The 16,194-nt window shown below is 47.5% G+C and overlaps 1 protein-coding gene across 1 annotated transcript; it reads right to left on the bottom strand.

Moving 5' to 3' along the window:
• Positions 1-832: 832 nt before the first annotated feature.
• Positions 833-14,837, bottom strand: LOC124026257 (E3 ubiquitin-protein ligase TRIM71-like). The gene is given in 10 exon segments (XM_046339356.1): positions 833-3,042; positions 3,045-3,562; positions 3,564-4,243; positions 4,395-4,529; positions 8,838-9,005; positions 9,049-9,092; positions 9,267-9,309; positions 9,483-9,569; positions 9,771-9,785; positions 14,829-14,837. Coding segments are annotated over 10 exon segments (1,947 nt in total). The 3' UTR covers positions 833-2,794.
• Between the last annotated feature and the right edge of the window lie 1,357 nt (positions 14,838-16,194).

Raw genomic sequence — 16,194 nt, 5'->3', positions numbered from 1 at the left:
TGCCTGGTTAGATATATATCATTATTATTTTTTTATATTCCAGGGGTCACACCAGCAAGGACAACATTAAATACTTAACAACTAAATGACAGTGATGGTGTGCCATTTTTATAAGAGTTATATTTATTACCTCAAATAGTCCATTTATACTGTTTGTTTTTGTCACAATGCCTTTCCTGCTGGTCACAAATTGCCCAGAAACAGTGTAATTTATCTTCTGTATATCAAAAGGCACAAGCTACAACACTGGAACAGTGTCAATGTGAATAATCCACTAAAACACCTGGAAACTCAACATCTAAAAAGTGGCCATTTTGGTTGAATCATTAAGAGGATGTAACCGAGTAAGCCGTGTCTGGAGCCCAACGTCTCACTGGTCCCCCTGTACATTCAGCTGTGATTATTAAGGTAAAAGAGATATGAGGTGTGTCTGGCGAGCTGCATGCCTTCCAGCTCTTCTGGGGGTTAGAGCAGCTGGAGACCTACAGCTATGGTGCCTCACCAACTCACAGAGGTGTGCCAAATGGCAACCTAGTCCCTATTTAGTGCACTACTATTGACCAGGGCTCATAAAGCTCTGGTCAAAATTAGTGCACTGTATAGGGATTAGTGTGCCATTTGGAAAAGAACCGAGCTCTCCTCGTAAACCAGCACTTGCGGCAATGTGGCTCAACAGACAGGAAATACTGGCCCATTAGACACAGTCAGAGACACAGAGGGAGGAGAGTGGGACTTGGCTTTAACAGTTCAAGCTATAAGCACAATATTAATAGCTATGAACAGCTAGTTTATAACACAGGGCAGGCTACAGCTGGTGAAAAAAATGAATTCAATTTTAACATTTGCATTTTTACTGGTTCTTGATGTTCTGTAGTTAATAGCCACTGTGGAACCATGAATGACCTGGTTTGGTTATGTTCTCTCAGACAGAGGTACATACAATAGAGAGGAACTGCTGTGCTGACTGATATTCCAACGTCTAATGTGACCAACAGACTCCCTGCCATCACAGTTCAGAGCAGGGTGAATGTGGGTGTGGGAGCAGCAGCTGATGGAATTCTATTTATGTGGAGCCTTTTGCTTTGGTTACTCAGCCACCTGTAGGCTACATGAGTGGGTAATCAGGCAACTGACAAGCAGCTAGGGGTTTTACTACGGAGAATATCTATTGAAAACACTATGGAGGCAATGAAGATCAACATCAATGCTGTTACTTCATTTACTGGTCAGTTTTACTTTTTTAAATTATTTTATTTGCCACCAGGATAAAACAATATTCTCGCGGTTTCCCATGATTGACGCATTCTATTTTGAAGGAAAAAAAGCTAAACGGATGACTTTCTTTGACGGGAACATAGTCGAGGCCCAGAGGCAACGATAGACTTTTCAAACAACGATCACAAAGAAAGGAACATGGTAGCGTCATTAGGGTGCCAATCTAAACCACCAAACATGTGCACAAAGGTTGTTCTTCAAAAAATATCAGAATGAAACTTCACTACTCTTAGACCCCTCTACTCTTAGGAAAGTTAGTCTACACAGATTTCAATGATTTCTAAATGGATATCAGTAAATAGATTTAGACTCAGGTTCAGACATGGTTGAGATTAAATCCAAGTTAACCCACACCAATGTGTCATTGTCTAATCTTCACTATGTTGTGGCCGAATGCACTAGTTGCCTTAGGATATATTAATCCTGACATGTATTCATTCATCTAACAACAATGATGATTGCCAGTAGTTTCAAGTCACAATTCTTCATAGATGCCCAGAAAATAACAATTCTGATGATTCACCCAATTCAAGATGGTCAATTCCTTGTTAAATGTTTTTTCCCTGAAATCACACAACTGACTGAACTGACAATGGTCACTGATATCAAATATTCAACCTGCCTATAGCAAACTGGCAGCAGCCATTTTGTGGAGAGAATCCATTTTACAGGACGAGTCTCAGATTACAACCTATTCGCTATTTAGTGCACCAGTGCCCTATGGGCCCTGGTCAAAAGTAGTGCACTATTTAGGGAATAGGGTGCCATTTGGGACTCAGCATACTATTGACCTGAGGACACGAGTTCTGAGGTACTATGTGGTTGTGACATGAGGTAAAAAAGGTTTTACAGAGGTATGAAGGCATATTTAAAAACAAAATGGAAAAATAACAGTTGCTGAGTTTATAAAAAATGTCTGACTCCACGTTTCCACATGTATGTAACACAGGAAATACATTGTTCTCGACAACATTCTGGGATTTCACACGCTTTATGTCAACAGTAACAATTAGAGAAAATGTGTGAGTGCTTTCTGTGCAAATATCAACCAAATGTTGCTTCATGTTAACTATACTTTTCTCTTGCATTGAGGTAGTTACTTTATCAAAACTCCACTAGCAAAATCTCCATCAAATAATAAAGGAGTACATTCATACACAGCTACATGAGGTAGGTATGATGCAGTGGAAGTATTTCAAGAATGCAAGAAATTCCCTGAGAAAATCAGAGATTTTGACGCACACATCAGGAGCAAAAACAACTGTCGAGCCAGATACTGTCACAGAAGGCCTTCTATAGGGTTCAAAATGTCAGCTTATGACAATAACCCCTTGTTGGCAGCGGTTCATGTTCTCCATTGATTTGCTCTTTCAAAATAGAGGTAAAGCTGAGAGAAAAGGTCAAGTTTCAATATTACCGTCTCCATTTGCTCACAAAGACATTTGCATCTGCTGGGTGTGTCTCAAAATCTCCTCTTCAATGTTTCTTTCTTTGCAAACCAGCAGACAAACTGCCTAGCCTAGAACATAATGATTCGGTTGTTTCCAAAGTCCACGGCAACAATCCTTCCGTCAGGAGTAACAGCTATACCCGATGGGCGATCCATCTGTCCAAAGCTGCTACCCTGAGTCCCCAACTTGCATAAGAAATTACCGTTGGTTTGAAACACCTGGATCCGGTGGTTCCGGGAGTCAGCCACCACAATGCGGTCCTCCTGGTCCACTGCTACGCCCTGCGGCCGCAGGAACTGACCGTTACCGCTTCCTCTGATCCCAGGAAGCGGGCCGACTGGCAGTCCGACCGGATGATCAACAGACGGTGGTTGTTGAAGTCTGTCACCACCAGGTGGTCCTCCTGAGTGAAGGCCACGCCTCTGGGGGAGTCCAAGTGTTTCCATAGAGCCCCCTCAAAGCCGTACTTGTTGAGGAAGGTGCCGTCCTGCCTGAAGAGCTGGATGCGGTGGTTCCGGGTGTCTGAGACGAGGATCTTTCCCTCCGAGCTGACCGCCACGTCCCAGGGGTAGCTGAACTGACCGGTCTTGGTTCCCTTCTCCCCGAACTTGAGGAGGAACCGGCCTTCAAAGGTGAAGATCTGGATGCGGTGATTATCCTTGTCGGCAACGATGATTCTCCTCTGGCTGTCGCAGGCCACCCCAGCTGGTCGGTCCAACTGGCCTGGTCTGGAGCCCAGCGTACCAAACTTGTGGTGGAAGGAACCGCACGGCTTGAAGATCTGCACCCTGTTGTTGCTTCGGTCAGCTACGATTATGTAGCCCTCTTTGTCCACACACACCCCAGGGGCGACACAGCTGCCCATCTCCGTCCCCCTCCCTGCCGAACGAGGCCACCGGCAAGGGTATACCTCCATAGCTACGGCCAGACTTGACCAGCACTTTAAAGGGGCTGCCTTCGATATGCTGGTTGCAGATAAGGACTGACACCAGATGTTCTCCTTCTACCTTGGGCAGGTAGCTGACCGTGTACAACCCGTTCTGATGGTCGGTCACCTCAGCATTTAGCAGGTTACCATCGGACGCCACCACCACAGCTGACACACCGTCCCCACCAGACAGCCTGAGCTCTCCATCATGATCATACCCCACCACAGTGAAGGAAGCCTGCTTACCCTGCAAGCCCCGACAAAGCCCCTCTCCCTGGGCCTTGGTGAGGGGGGCGAAGGCCCCGGAGCTGACCAGACCTAGGGACTGGATGGCGAGGAGCAAGGTCTGGTCGGGGGTGGTGAACAGGATGCGATCATCATCCTGCGGCAGTAACAGCTCCCTGAGGGCCTTAAGCTCTGTGATCTGGAGGAGCATGCTCTCTCTGGCCAGCAGCAGGTCCAGACTACTGCCCTTCTCTAGGACCTGGGTTACTGTAGAGATGGTGCTGTCCAGCTTGGTCAGGTTCTGGTGCAGCTTCTCTAACTGGAGATAGAGGGACTTGGCTTTCACCTGACGGATATTCTCAACCTGTAGAGAGGGCAAAAGGAGGGAGAGGGGAAAGGGACAGAAGTGAGAAAGAAAAGATAGTTACACTTGTCAGGTTTTGTAACATTGCTGGAATGTGTAAATGTATTGTAGGTCCTACAGTATGATACTACTTAGCAGAAAACCAACTTACTTTCCACAGTAGTTCACACTCTCGTTCCTCTAGGGCCTTCTTATGACGCTGTGTGATGGCTTTGACCTCTGACTGGACCACCATGGCCTTCAGTTCCACCTGCTCAGCAACGGCCTGTGCTTTCTCAATGCTCAGCTGCAGGTAAATCATTAAGAAACTGCTTTAGTGGGGACAAAATGTAGCATGACCTTTGAATGGTACATTGACACATTATTCACAGGTTAAGTCCTGACAGGTTAAAACCTCTTTTGGCTAGGGGGCAGTATTTGATGTTTGGATGAAAAACGTGCCCAAAGTAAACTGCCTATTTCTCAGGCCCAGAAGCTAGAATATGCATATAATTGGCAGATTAGGATAGAAAACTCTAAATTTTCCAAAACGGTCAAAATATTGTCTGTGAGTATAACAGAACTGATATAGCAGGCGAAAATCTGAGGAAAATCCATCCAGGAAGTGCTGTTTTTCTGAAACTACTCTTTTCCATTGCAAGCCTATCCTCCATTTAAATGGATATCAACCATATTCTTTCCCTATGGCTTCCACAAGGTGTGAACAGTCTTTAGACATAGTTTCAGGCTTTTATTCTGAAATAATGAGAGAGAATGATCACATTGCGTCAGTGGATAGCCAGATGTCCTCAGATTTGTGCATGCGCGCACGCCGGGAGCGATACCTTTTCTTTCTCTCTTCTATTAAAAAGGCTACCGTCCGGTTGAAATATTAGCTATTATTTATTGTAAAAACAACCTGAGGATTGATAATAAAAAACATTTGACATGTTTCTATGAACTTTACGGATATTATTTGGAATTTTTGTCTGCCCGTCGTGACCGCACGATTATTGAACAATCAAATGGAGGTTTTTGGATATAAAGAGACTCTTTATCAAACAAAACTAATATTTATTGTGTAACTGGGAGTCTCGTGAGTGCAAACATACGAAGATCAAAGGTAAGTGATTAATTTTATTGCTTTTCTGACTTTCGTGACCAATCTACTGCTAGCTGTTTGTAATGTTTTGTCTGCTGAGAGCTGTCCTCACATAATCGCATGGTTTGCTTTCACCGAAAGCCTTTTTGAAATCTGACACACCGTCTGGATTAACAACAAGTTAAGGTATGTTTTGGTGTATTGCACTTGTGATTTCAGGAAAATGAAATATTTGTAATTTAATTTGTAATTTAATTTGAATTTGAATTTGGCGCTCTGCAATTCACCGGATGCAGGAGGTCAGTATTTCTCAACCTTTTTGCACCAGGGACCAGCAAGCTACTGGTTATCATGAGACTATGGTGTAAATGGCTCTCCTCTCCTCCCCTCCATATCAGTGGATGAATTGATGAGTGACCTCAGTCTTTTCAGTAGGAGGCCAGCTGGTTAAGTGAATTAAATACCTCAGACTGGGTCCAGTACTACTGGTGGAGAGAGGCTGTTGACCCCAGGCCAACACAGCAGCTGTTTTCCACACAGTAGTTGGTCCTCATCATGAAGTCACTCTATAGAGGCACCTCTGGTGGATATAGGGGTCGGAACTAAAGCTCAGAGCGTTAAGTTAAGACTGTGTTAAGATCTGCTACCAAAATGCTTAATCAGCAGACATGCCTTTAACTGTAGGGAGAGTGAATGCAAGCATGACTAAGTCTCTTGGGATAAAAGTGTCTGCTAAATGGCCTTGATATAAAGTGTGACCGACTAGGACAAAAAGGTTCAATTAACTTCTCACTAGGTGGAAGCTGACAACCGTCCATAACCTGATCCGTCCCGGCAGGACTGAGCTCAACCAATGGAATGAGGGGTACTACCAGGGTGGTGGTGTCAATCAGAGAGAAAGCACCAATGACGTCATCTATAGGGATAACAAATCCTGGTTCAGAGGTTAAGGGGGTGGCAGAACGGGCAGAAAAAGGCAGCAAATGGAGATGATGGTGTTTTAATGTAACCCTTTAGGCCAAAGGTCTTCTACCTTTCAGGACAGAGTTCTACAGCTCGGGCTTTGTACCATTCAAGCCCATGAACATTATGTGTGTCCCAAATTGGACCCATTGTTTATGTAGTGCACTATTTTTGACCAGGGCCCATAGGGAACAGGGTGCCATTTGGGACACAGCCCATGAAATCTCTTCATAGGAAATAATGGATTATCAGGCTGGTCCTTGTCATAGTACAGCCTCTTCACAGGAGCTAAAAACACTCAACCTAGACTGAGTTAGCAGCATTTGGTGAATTAGGTCTTCAAGTTAAGTGAGCCTCAAAACACCAACTGAGTAATGTATGCCATTTAGCAGACGCTTTTATCCAAAGCGACTTACAGTCATGTGTGCATACATTCTACGTATGGGTGGTCCCGGGGATCGAACCCACTACCCTGGCTGAAGGGGGTAGGGGGAGGTGTGTTCTTCTATTGTGTTTTGAGGAAGGGGAGGGGCATACATATTTCATTGGCATGTGAGTGAGTTGGTTTGGGGGATATGGGAGAGGGAGGGGGGTGTATGGGGACAGGGCGGGGGAAGGAAGTGTCTTCCTAGAATTCCTCTCCATTGTGTCCGTCCTCCCAAAGCCATCCTGTTCCCAACACCCTTCACTCTCTATTCACAGCTGGAGGACAACCCACCTCCCAGCCAGCCGACTAAGAAGGAGAAGCCTAATGTTCTGAGTGGTTGTCTGCATCCCAGGTGACACCCTAATTCCCTTCACGGGGCTGACACCCTAATTCCCTTCACGGGGCTGACACCCTAATTCCCTTCACGGGGCTGACACCCTAATTCCCTTCACGGGGCTGACACCCTAATTCCCTTCACGGGGCTGACACCCTAATTCCCTTCACGGGGCTGACACCCTAATTCCCTTCACGGGGCTGACACCCTATTCCCTTCACGGGGCTGACACCCTAATTCCCTTCACGGGGCTGACACCCTATTCCCTTCACGGGGCTGACACCCTATTCCCTTCACGGGGCTGACACCCTAATTCCCTTCACGGGGCTGACACCCTAATTCCCTTCACGGGGCTGACACCCTATTCCCTTCACGGGGCTGACACCCTATTCCCTTCACGGGGCTGACACCCTAATTCCCTTCACGGGGCTGACACCCTATTCCCTTCACGGGGCTGACACCCTAATTCCCTTCACGGGGCTGACACCCTATTCCCTTCATAGGGCTCTGGTCAAAAGTAGAACGCTATGTAGGGAACATGGTGCCATTTGGGACGCAAAATAGTATTAGAGGGGCTAGAAATGGGCACTATGGCCTCTCTCTCTAGCCCGCTCTCCTTCCTCTCTCCCGCCCTCCCACTCCCATTCTCCGGGCCGTGTGAGGCTGGAGTGATAGAGGACACTAATGATCCATTCTGCTCCTGATGCCGTCAAGACTCTGAATACAAACTGTCAGAGCTGACTAGTGGTCGTCACACACACACACACACACACACACACACACACACACACACACACACACACACACACACACACACACACACACACACACACACACACACACACACCACGTACAGTCCCCTCCGTATATCCCCCACAGATCTACGTAGAGGCCCCTCTGTATATCCCCCTATAGATCTACGTAGTCCCCTGTATATCCCCCTATAGATCTACGTAGAGTCCCCTCTGTATATCCCCCTATAGATCTACATAGAGTCCCCTCTGTATATCCCCTATAGATCTACATAGAGTCCCCTCTGTATATCCCCCTATAGATCTACATAGAGTCCCTCTGTATATCCCCCTATAGATCTACATAGAGTCCCCTCTGTATATCCCCCTATAGATCTACATAGAGTCCCCTCTGTATATCCCCCTATAGATCTACATAGAGTCCCCTCTGTATATCCCCTATAGATCTACATAGAGTCCCCTCTGTATATCCCCCTATAGATCTACGTAGAGTCCCCTCTGTATATCCCCCTATAGATCTACGTAGAGTCCCCTCCGTATATATCCCCCTATAGATCTACGTAGAGTCCCCTCCGTATGTCCCCCTATAGATCTACGTAGAGTCCCCTCTGTATGTCCCCCTATAGATCTACGTAGAGTCCCCTCTGTATATCCCCTATAGATCTACGTAGAGTCCCCTCTGTATATCCCCCCCTATAGATCTACATAGAGTCCCTCTGTATATCCCCCTATAGATCTATGTAGAGTCCCCTCTGTATATCCCCCTATAGATCTACGTAGAGTCCCCACCACCTACAGAATGCCTGCATCACATTACCCACCTGTACAGCGTGCCTGCCCTGCATCCCAGTACCCACCTGTACAGCGTGCCTGCCCTGCATCCCAGTACCCACCTGTACAGCGTGCCTGCCCTGCATCCCAGTACCCACCTGTACAGCGTGCCCGCCCTGCATCCCAGTACCCACCTGTACAGCGTGCCTGCCCTGCATCCCAGTACCCACCTGTACAGCGTGCCTGCCCTGCATCCCAGTACCCACCTGTACAGCGTGCCTGCCCCGCTGGGCGTCTGCCAGCAGCTGGATGGTGAGGGTCCTGGAGTCCTGCAGGGAATCCTGGAGGTAGAGGAGGCTGTGGCCCGAGTGACAACCCACACTGGCCTCCCTAAAGACAGGCACGGAGCACGTATCACAGAAGAAATGCAGAACCTGCAGAGGGACAGGCACAGAAGCAGACAGTCAGCAACAGAACCTGCAGAGGGAACAGGCACAGAAGCAGACAGTCAGCAACAGAACCTGCAGAGGGACAGGCACAGAATTAGACAGTCAGCAACAGAACCTGCAGAGGGAACAGGCACAGAATTAGACAGTCAGCAACAGAACCTGCAGAGGGAACAGGCACATAATTAGACAGTCAGCAACAGAACCTGCAGAGGGACAGGCACAGAATTAAACAGTCAGCAACAGAACCTGCAGAGGGACAGGCACAGAAGCAGACAGTCAGCAACAGAACCTGCAGAGGGACAGGCACAGAATTAGACAGTCAGCAACAGAACCTGCAGAGGGAACAGGCACAGAAGCAGATAGTCAGCAACAGAACCTGCAGAGGGACAGGCACAGGAGCAGACAGTCAGCAACAGAACCTGCAGAGGGACAGGCACAGGAGCAGACAGTCAGCAACAGAACCTGCAGAGGGAACAGGCACAGAAGCAGACAGTCAGCAACAGAACCTGCAGAGGGACAGGCACAGGAGCAGACAGTCAGCAACAGAACCTGCAGAGGGACAGGCACAGGAGCAGACAGTCAGCAACAGAACCTGCAGAGGGAACAGGCACAGAAGCAGACAGTCAGCAACAGAACCTGCAGAGGGACAGGCACAGGAGCAGACAGTCAGCAACAGAACCTGCAGAGGGACAGGCACAGGAGCAGACAGTCAGCAACAGAACCTGCAGAGGGACAGGCACAGGAACAGACAGTCAGCAACAGAACCTGCAGAGGGAGAGGCACAGAAGCACACAACCGTCACAATTGTCACATTCTGTACAGTATCTAACATGATGACTCGGGTCCTGACCATTTAGTAATAGTAACAATGACATTAAGCTATGGCTCTGCCTCGATCTGTACAACGATGTACTGTATGGCATCACATACTCAGTGTTTTGACATTAAGCTATGGCTCTGCCTCCATCTGTACAACGATGTACTGTATGGCATCACATACTCAGTGTTTTGGACACAGTCCTGTCTAAAGCAGAGTAGAGTGAAAGAAGAAACAAGGAAGAAAGAATGAAAGAGAGGAAGCAGGAGTGCAGTGGTGTGAAGTACTTAAGTAAAAATACTTTAAAATACTACATAAGTATATATTTTTGTATCTACACTACATACCTAAAGAAAATAATGTACATTTTACTCTATACAGTTTCTCTGACATCCAAAAGTACTCATGACATTTAGAATGATTAGCAGGAAAGGGAAATGGTCAATTCACGCACTTATCAAGAGAACATCCCTGGTCATCCCTACAGCCTCTGATCTGACGGACTCACTAAACAGAGAACATCCCTGGTCATCCCTACTGCCTCTGATGTGACGGACTCACTAAACAGAGAACATCCCTGGTCATCCCTACAGCCTCTGATCTGACGGACTCACTAAACAGAGAACATCCCTGGTCATCCCTACAGCCTCTGATCTGACAGACTCACTAAACAGAGAACATCCCTGGTCATCCCTACAGCCTCTGATCTGACGGACTCACTAAACAGAGACCATCCCTGGTCATCCCTACAGCCTCTGATCTGACGGACTCACTAAACAGAGAACATCCCTGGTCATCCCTACAGCCTCTGATCTGGAGGACTCACTAAACAGAGAACATCCCTGGTCATCCCTACTGACTCTGATCTGGAGGACTCACTAAACAGAGAACATCCCTGGTCATCCCTACAGCCTCTGATCTGGAGGACTCACTAAACAGAGAACATCCCTGGTCATCCCTACAGCCTCTGATCTGACGGACTCACTAAACAGAGAACATCCCTGGTCATCCCTACTGACTCTGATCTGGAGGACTCACTAAACAGAGAACATCCCTGGTCATCCCTACTGCCTCTGATCTGGAGGACTCACTAAACAGAGAACATCCCTGGTCATCCCTACTGCCTCTGATCTGGAGGACTCACTAAACAGAGAACATCCCTGGTCATCCCTACTGACTCTGATCTGGAGGACTCACTAAACAGAGAACATCCCTGGTCATCCCTACAGCCTCTCATCTGACGGACTCACTAAACAGAGAACATCCCTGGTCATCCCTACTGCCTCTGATCTGGAGGACTCACTAAACAGAGAACATCCCTGGTCATCCCTACAGCCTCTGATCAGACGGACTCACTAAACAGAGAACATCCCTGGTCATCCCTACTGCCTCTGATCTGGAGGACTCACTAAACAGAGAACATCCCTGGTCATCCCTACAGCCTCTGATCTGGAGGACTCACTAAACAGAGAACATCCCTGGTCATCCCTACAGCCTCTGATCTGGAGGACTCACTAAACAGAGAACATCCCTGGTCATCCCTACAGCCTCTGATCAGACGGACTCACTAAACAGAGAACATCCCTGGTCATCCCTACTGCCTCTGATCTGGAGGACTCACTAAACAGAGAACATCCCTGGTCATCCCTACAGCCTCTGATCTGGAGGACTCACTAAACAGAGAACATCCCTGGTCATCCCTACAGCCTCTGATCTGGAGGACTCACTAAACAGAGAACATCCCTGGTCATCCCTACAGCCTCTGATCTGACGGACTCACTAAACAGAGAACATCCCTGGTCATCCCTACAGCCTCTGATCTGACGGACTCACTAAACAGAGAACATCCCTGGTCATCCCTACAGCCTCTGATCTGACGGACTCACTAAACAGAGAACATCCCTGGTCATCCCTACAGCCTCTGATCTGGAGGACTCACTAAACAGAGAATTTTCCCTGGTCATCCCTACAGCCTCTGATCTGGAGGACTCACTAAACAGAGAACATCCCTGGTCATCCCTACAGCCTCTGATCTGACGGACTCACTAAACAGAGAACATCCCTGGTCATCCCTACAGCCTCTGATCTGACGGACTCACTAAACAGAGAACATCCCTGGTCATCCCTACAGCCTCTGATCTGACGGACTCACTAAACAGAGAACATCCCTGGTCATCCCTACAGCCTCTGATCTGGAGGACTCACTAAACAGAGAACATCCCTGGTCATCCCTACAGCCTCTGATCTGGAGGACTCACTAAACAGAGAACATCCCTGGTCATCCCTACAGCCTCTGATCTGGAGGACTCACTAAACAGAGAACATCCCTGGTCATCCCTACAGCCTCTGATCTGGAGGACTCACTAAACAGAGAACATCCCTGGTCATCCCTACAGCCTCTGATCTGACGGACTCACTAAACAGAGAACATCCCTGGTCATCCCTACAGCCTCTGATCTGGAGGACTCGCTAAACAGAGAACATCCCTGGTCATCCCTACAGCCTCTGATCTGGAGGACTCACTAAACAGAGAACATCCCTGGTCATCCCTACTGCCTCTGATCTGGAGGACTCACCAAACAGAGAACATCCCTGGTCATCCCTACTGCCTCTGATCTGGGGGACTCACTAAACAGAGAACATCCCTGGTCATCCCTACTGCCTCTGATCTGGAGGACTCACTAAACAGAGAACATCCCTGGTCATCCCTACTGCCTCTGATCTGGAGGACTCACTAAACAGAGAACATCCCTGGTCATCCCTACTGCCTCTGATCTGGAGGACTCACTAAACAGAGAACATCCCTGGTCATCCCTACAGCCTCTCATCTGACGGACTCACTAAACAGAGAACATCCCTGGTCATCCCTACAGCCTCTGATCTGACGGACTCACTAAACAGAGAACATCCCTGGTCATCCCTACAGCCTCTGATCTGGAGGACTCACTAAACAGAGAACATCCCTGGTCATCCCTACAGCCTCTGATCTGGAGGACTCACTAAACAGAGAACATCCCTGGTCATCCCTACAGCCTCTGATCTGGAGGACTCACTAAACAGAGAACATCCCTGGTCATCCCTACAGCCTCTGATCTGGAGGACTCACTAAACAGAGAACATCCCTGGTCATCCCTACAGCCTCTGATCTGGAGGACTCACTAAACAGAGAACATCCCTGGTCATCCCTACAGCCTCTGATCTGACGGACTCACTAAACAGAGAACATCCCTGGTCATCCCTACAGCCTCTGATCTGGAGGACTCACTAAACAGAGAACATCCCTGGTCATCCCTACTGCCTCTGATCTGGAGGACTCACTAAACAGAGAACATCCCTGGTCATCCCTACTGCCTCTGATCTGGGGGACTCACTAAACAGAGAACATCCCTGGTCATCCCTACTGCCTCTGATCTGGAGGACTCACTAAACAGAGAACATCCCTGGTCATCCCTACTGCCTCTGATCTGGAGGACTCACTAAACAGAGAACATCCCTGGTCATCCCTACTGCCTCTGATCTGGAGGACTCACTAAACACAAATGCTTTGTTTGTAAATGATGTCTGAGTATTGGAGTGTGCCCCTGGCTATCCGTAAATACATTTAAAAAAACAAAAAAATCATGCCGTCTGGTTTTCTTAATATAAGGAATTTGAAATAATTTTGATACTTAAGTATATTGAAACAGAATACTTTGGCTTTCTCACGTAGTATTTTACTGGGTGACTTTCACCTGAGTCATTTTCTATTAAGATACCTTTACTCAAGTATGACGATTGGCTACTTTTCCCATCACTGCAGGAGTGAAAGGGCAGAGCGTACAGGATAGGATGGAGAAAGCAGGGTGAGTGATGCAGGCCAATCACTACATTGTATAGAGAAAGGAGGCCAATAAACAATTACATTGGTCTGTTGCCAAGAACATCAATATTTACAATACAGAGCCCCTGAAGATGTTTATCTTAGCTGTGTTCCTATGTATTACCACTCAAATGTATGTATGTGTGGCACGTATCCAGAAATCCATTCAAGCACTGTATAGTACATGTCTCTATAGCAACAGTCATAATATAACTTGGTGCTGGTGTGGGGACATACTCTAACGATACTAAGGTTTAATGCAGAGGTTAAGTTGTCAGAGAGTTTTCACAATGAGAGTTCATTTAGACTGGATGCTCTGGAGTTAGTTCTGGAGATTCAGTACGAGTGTGTGTGTTTTAGTCCACTCAGCACCACAAAGCCCTCAAATTAAATGATGGATCACTCAGCATGGGTCGGGGTACATAGCTCACCCATTGGCCCCTTCCCTCTTCCCAGTCAGCCATTTGAAAATGTCAATGGATTCGGAGGTGCTTTCTGCTCCCCACAACAAAGGCCAACCATCAGCGCTGACTAACACCTCTAACACAGCCCTCAACAGGCTGACAACCTCTAACACAGCCCTCAACACCACGTTTAGTAAGGGGTTTTTTCAGCTGTTTGGCCACACATTTTTTCATGCTGCAGCAAACATAAAAATGTCTAAATGAATGACGTGTATCTTGGGTTATCTTCAATTAATTGGGACTATTTTGATGAAGTTTATACTGGCTTCGGGGTCTATAAAACACTGTAAAACACACACAGAGCATGGAGCATACAGATCAACACAACCCCAGGGTGCCCTGTCCGTGCTAATCCGGTTTCCCAGAAGTCACACGCGCACAGCGCTACACACACAGCCAGGCTGAAAACAGTGTGTAAGACCCCCATATCAAGACAAATAGGGTGACAATATCAGCTGAGAGAGAGAGCGAGACAGAGAGCACCATGACTGAGTGCGTACCGCTCTGTCCAGCAGTGCACAATCACCCAGCTGGCTGGTGTGTTTACAGACATATTCAATCAATCCCTATCCCAGTCTGCTGTTCCCACATGCTTCAAGAGGGCCACCATTGTTCCTGTTCCCAAGAAAGCTAAGGCAACTGAGCAAAATGACTACCGTAGCACTCACTTCCGTCATCATGAAGTGCTTTGAGAGACTAGTCAAGGACCCATATCACCTCCACCTGACACCCTAGACCCACTCCAATTTGCTTACCGCCCGAATAGGTCCACAGACGATGCAATCTCAACTACACTGCCCTAACCCATCTGGACAAGAGGGTACCCATTTAAGGATAATGTTCAATGACTGCAGCTCAGCATTTAACACCATAGTACCCTCCAAACTCGTCATTAAGCTCAAGACCTTGGGTTTCGACCCCACCCTGTGCAACTGGGTCCTGGACTTCCTGACCGGCTGCCCCCAGGTGGTGAGGGTAGGAAACAACATCTCCACCCCGCTGATCCTCAACACTGGGGCACCACAAGGGTGCGTTCTCAGCCCTCTCCTGTTCACCTACGACTGCATGGCCATGCACACCTCCAACTCAATCATCACGTTTGCAGACGACACTACAGTGGTAGGCTTGATTACCAACAACGACAAGACAGCCTACAGGGAGGAGGTGAGGGCCCTCGGAGTGTGGTGTCAGGAAAATAACCTCACACTCAATGTCAACAAAACAAAGGAGATAACTGTGGACTTCAGGAAACAGCAGAGGGAGCAGTCCCCCATCCACATCGACAGGACAGTAGTGGAAAAGGTGGTAAGTTTTAAGTTCCTCTGTGTACACATCCCGGACAAACTGAAATGATCCACCCACACAGACAGCGTGGTGAAGAAGGCGCAGCCACGCCTCTTCAACCTCAGGAGGCTGAATAAATTCAGCTCGTCACCAAAAACACTTAAACTTTTACCATCCTGTCGGGCTGTATCACCGCCTGGTACGTCAACTGCTCTGCCCACAACCGTAAGTCTCTCCAAAGGGTAGTGAGGTCTGCAAAACGCATCACTGGGGACAAACTACCTGCCCTCCAGGACACCTACACCACCCGACGTCACAGGAAGGCCAACAACCACCAGAGCCACTGCCTGTTCACCCCGCTATCATCCAGAAGGCGAGGTCAGTACAGGTGCATCAAAGTAGGGACTGAGAGACTGAAAAATAGCTTCTATCTCAAGGCCATCAGACTGTTAAACAGCCACCACTAACATTGAGTGGCTGCTGCCAACATACTGACTAATCTCTAGCCACTTTAATAATGAAAAATTGGATGTAATAAATGTATCACTAGACACTTTAAACAATGCCACTTTAAATATTGTTTACATACCCTACATTACTCATCTCATATGTATATACTGTACTCTATACCATCTACTGCATCTTGCCTATGCTGTTCGGCCATCGCTCATCCATATATTTTTATGTACATATTCTTACTCATTCCTTTACACTGGTGTGTGTATAAGGTAGTTGTGAAATTGTTAGATG

Source organism: Oncorhynchus gorbuscha, unplaced genomic scaffold (genome assembly GCF_021184085.1).
Source record: "Oncorhynchus gorbuscha isolate QuinsamMale2020 ecotype Even-year unplaced genomic scaffold, OgorEven_v1.0 Un_scaffold_2672, whole genome shotgun sequence".
Classification (NCBI taxonomy): domain Eukaryota; kingdom Metazoa; phylum Chordata; class Actinopteri; order Salmoniformes; family Salmonidae; genus Oncorhynchus; species Oncorhynchus gorbuscha.
The sequence above is the reverse complement of the archived record's forward strand: the minus strand, read 5'-3'. Positions and strand labels throughout refer to the sequence as shown.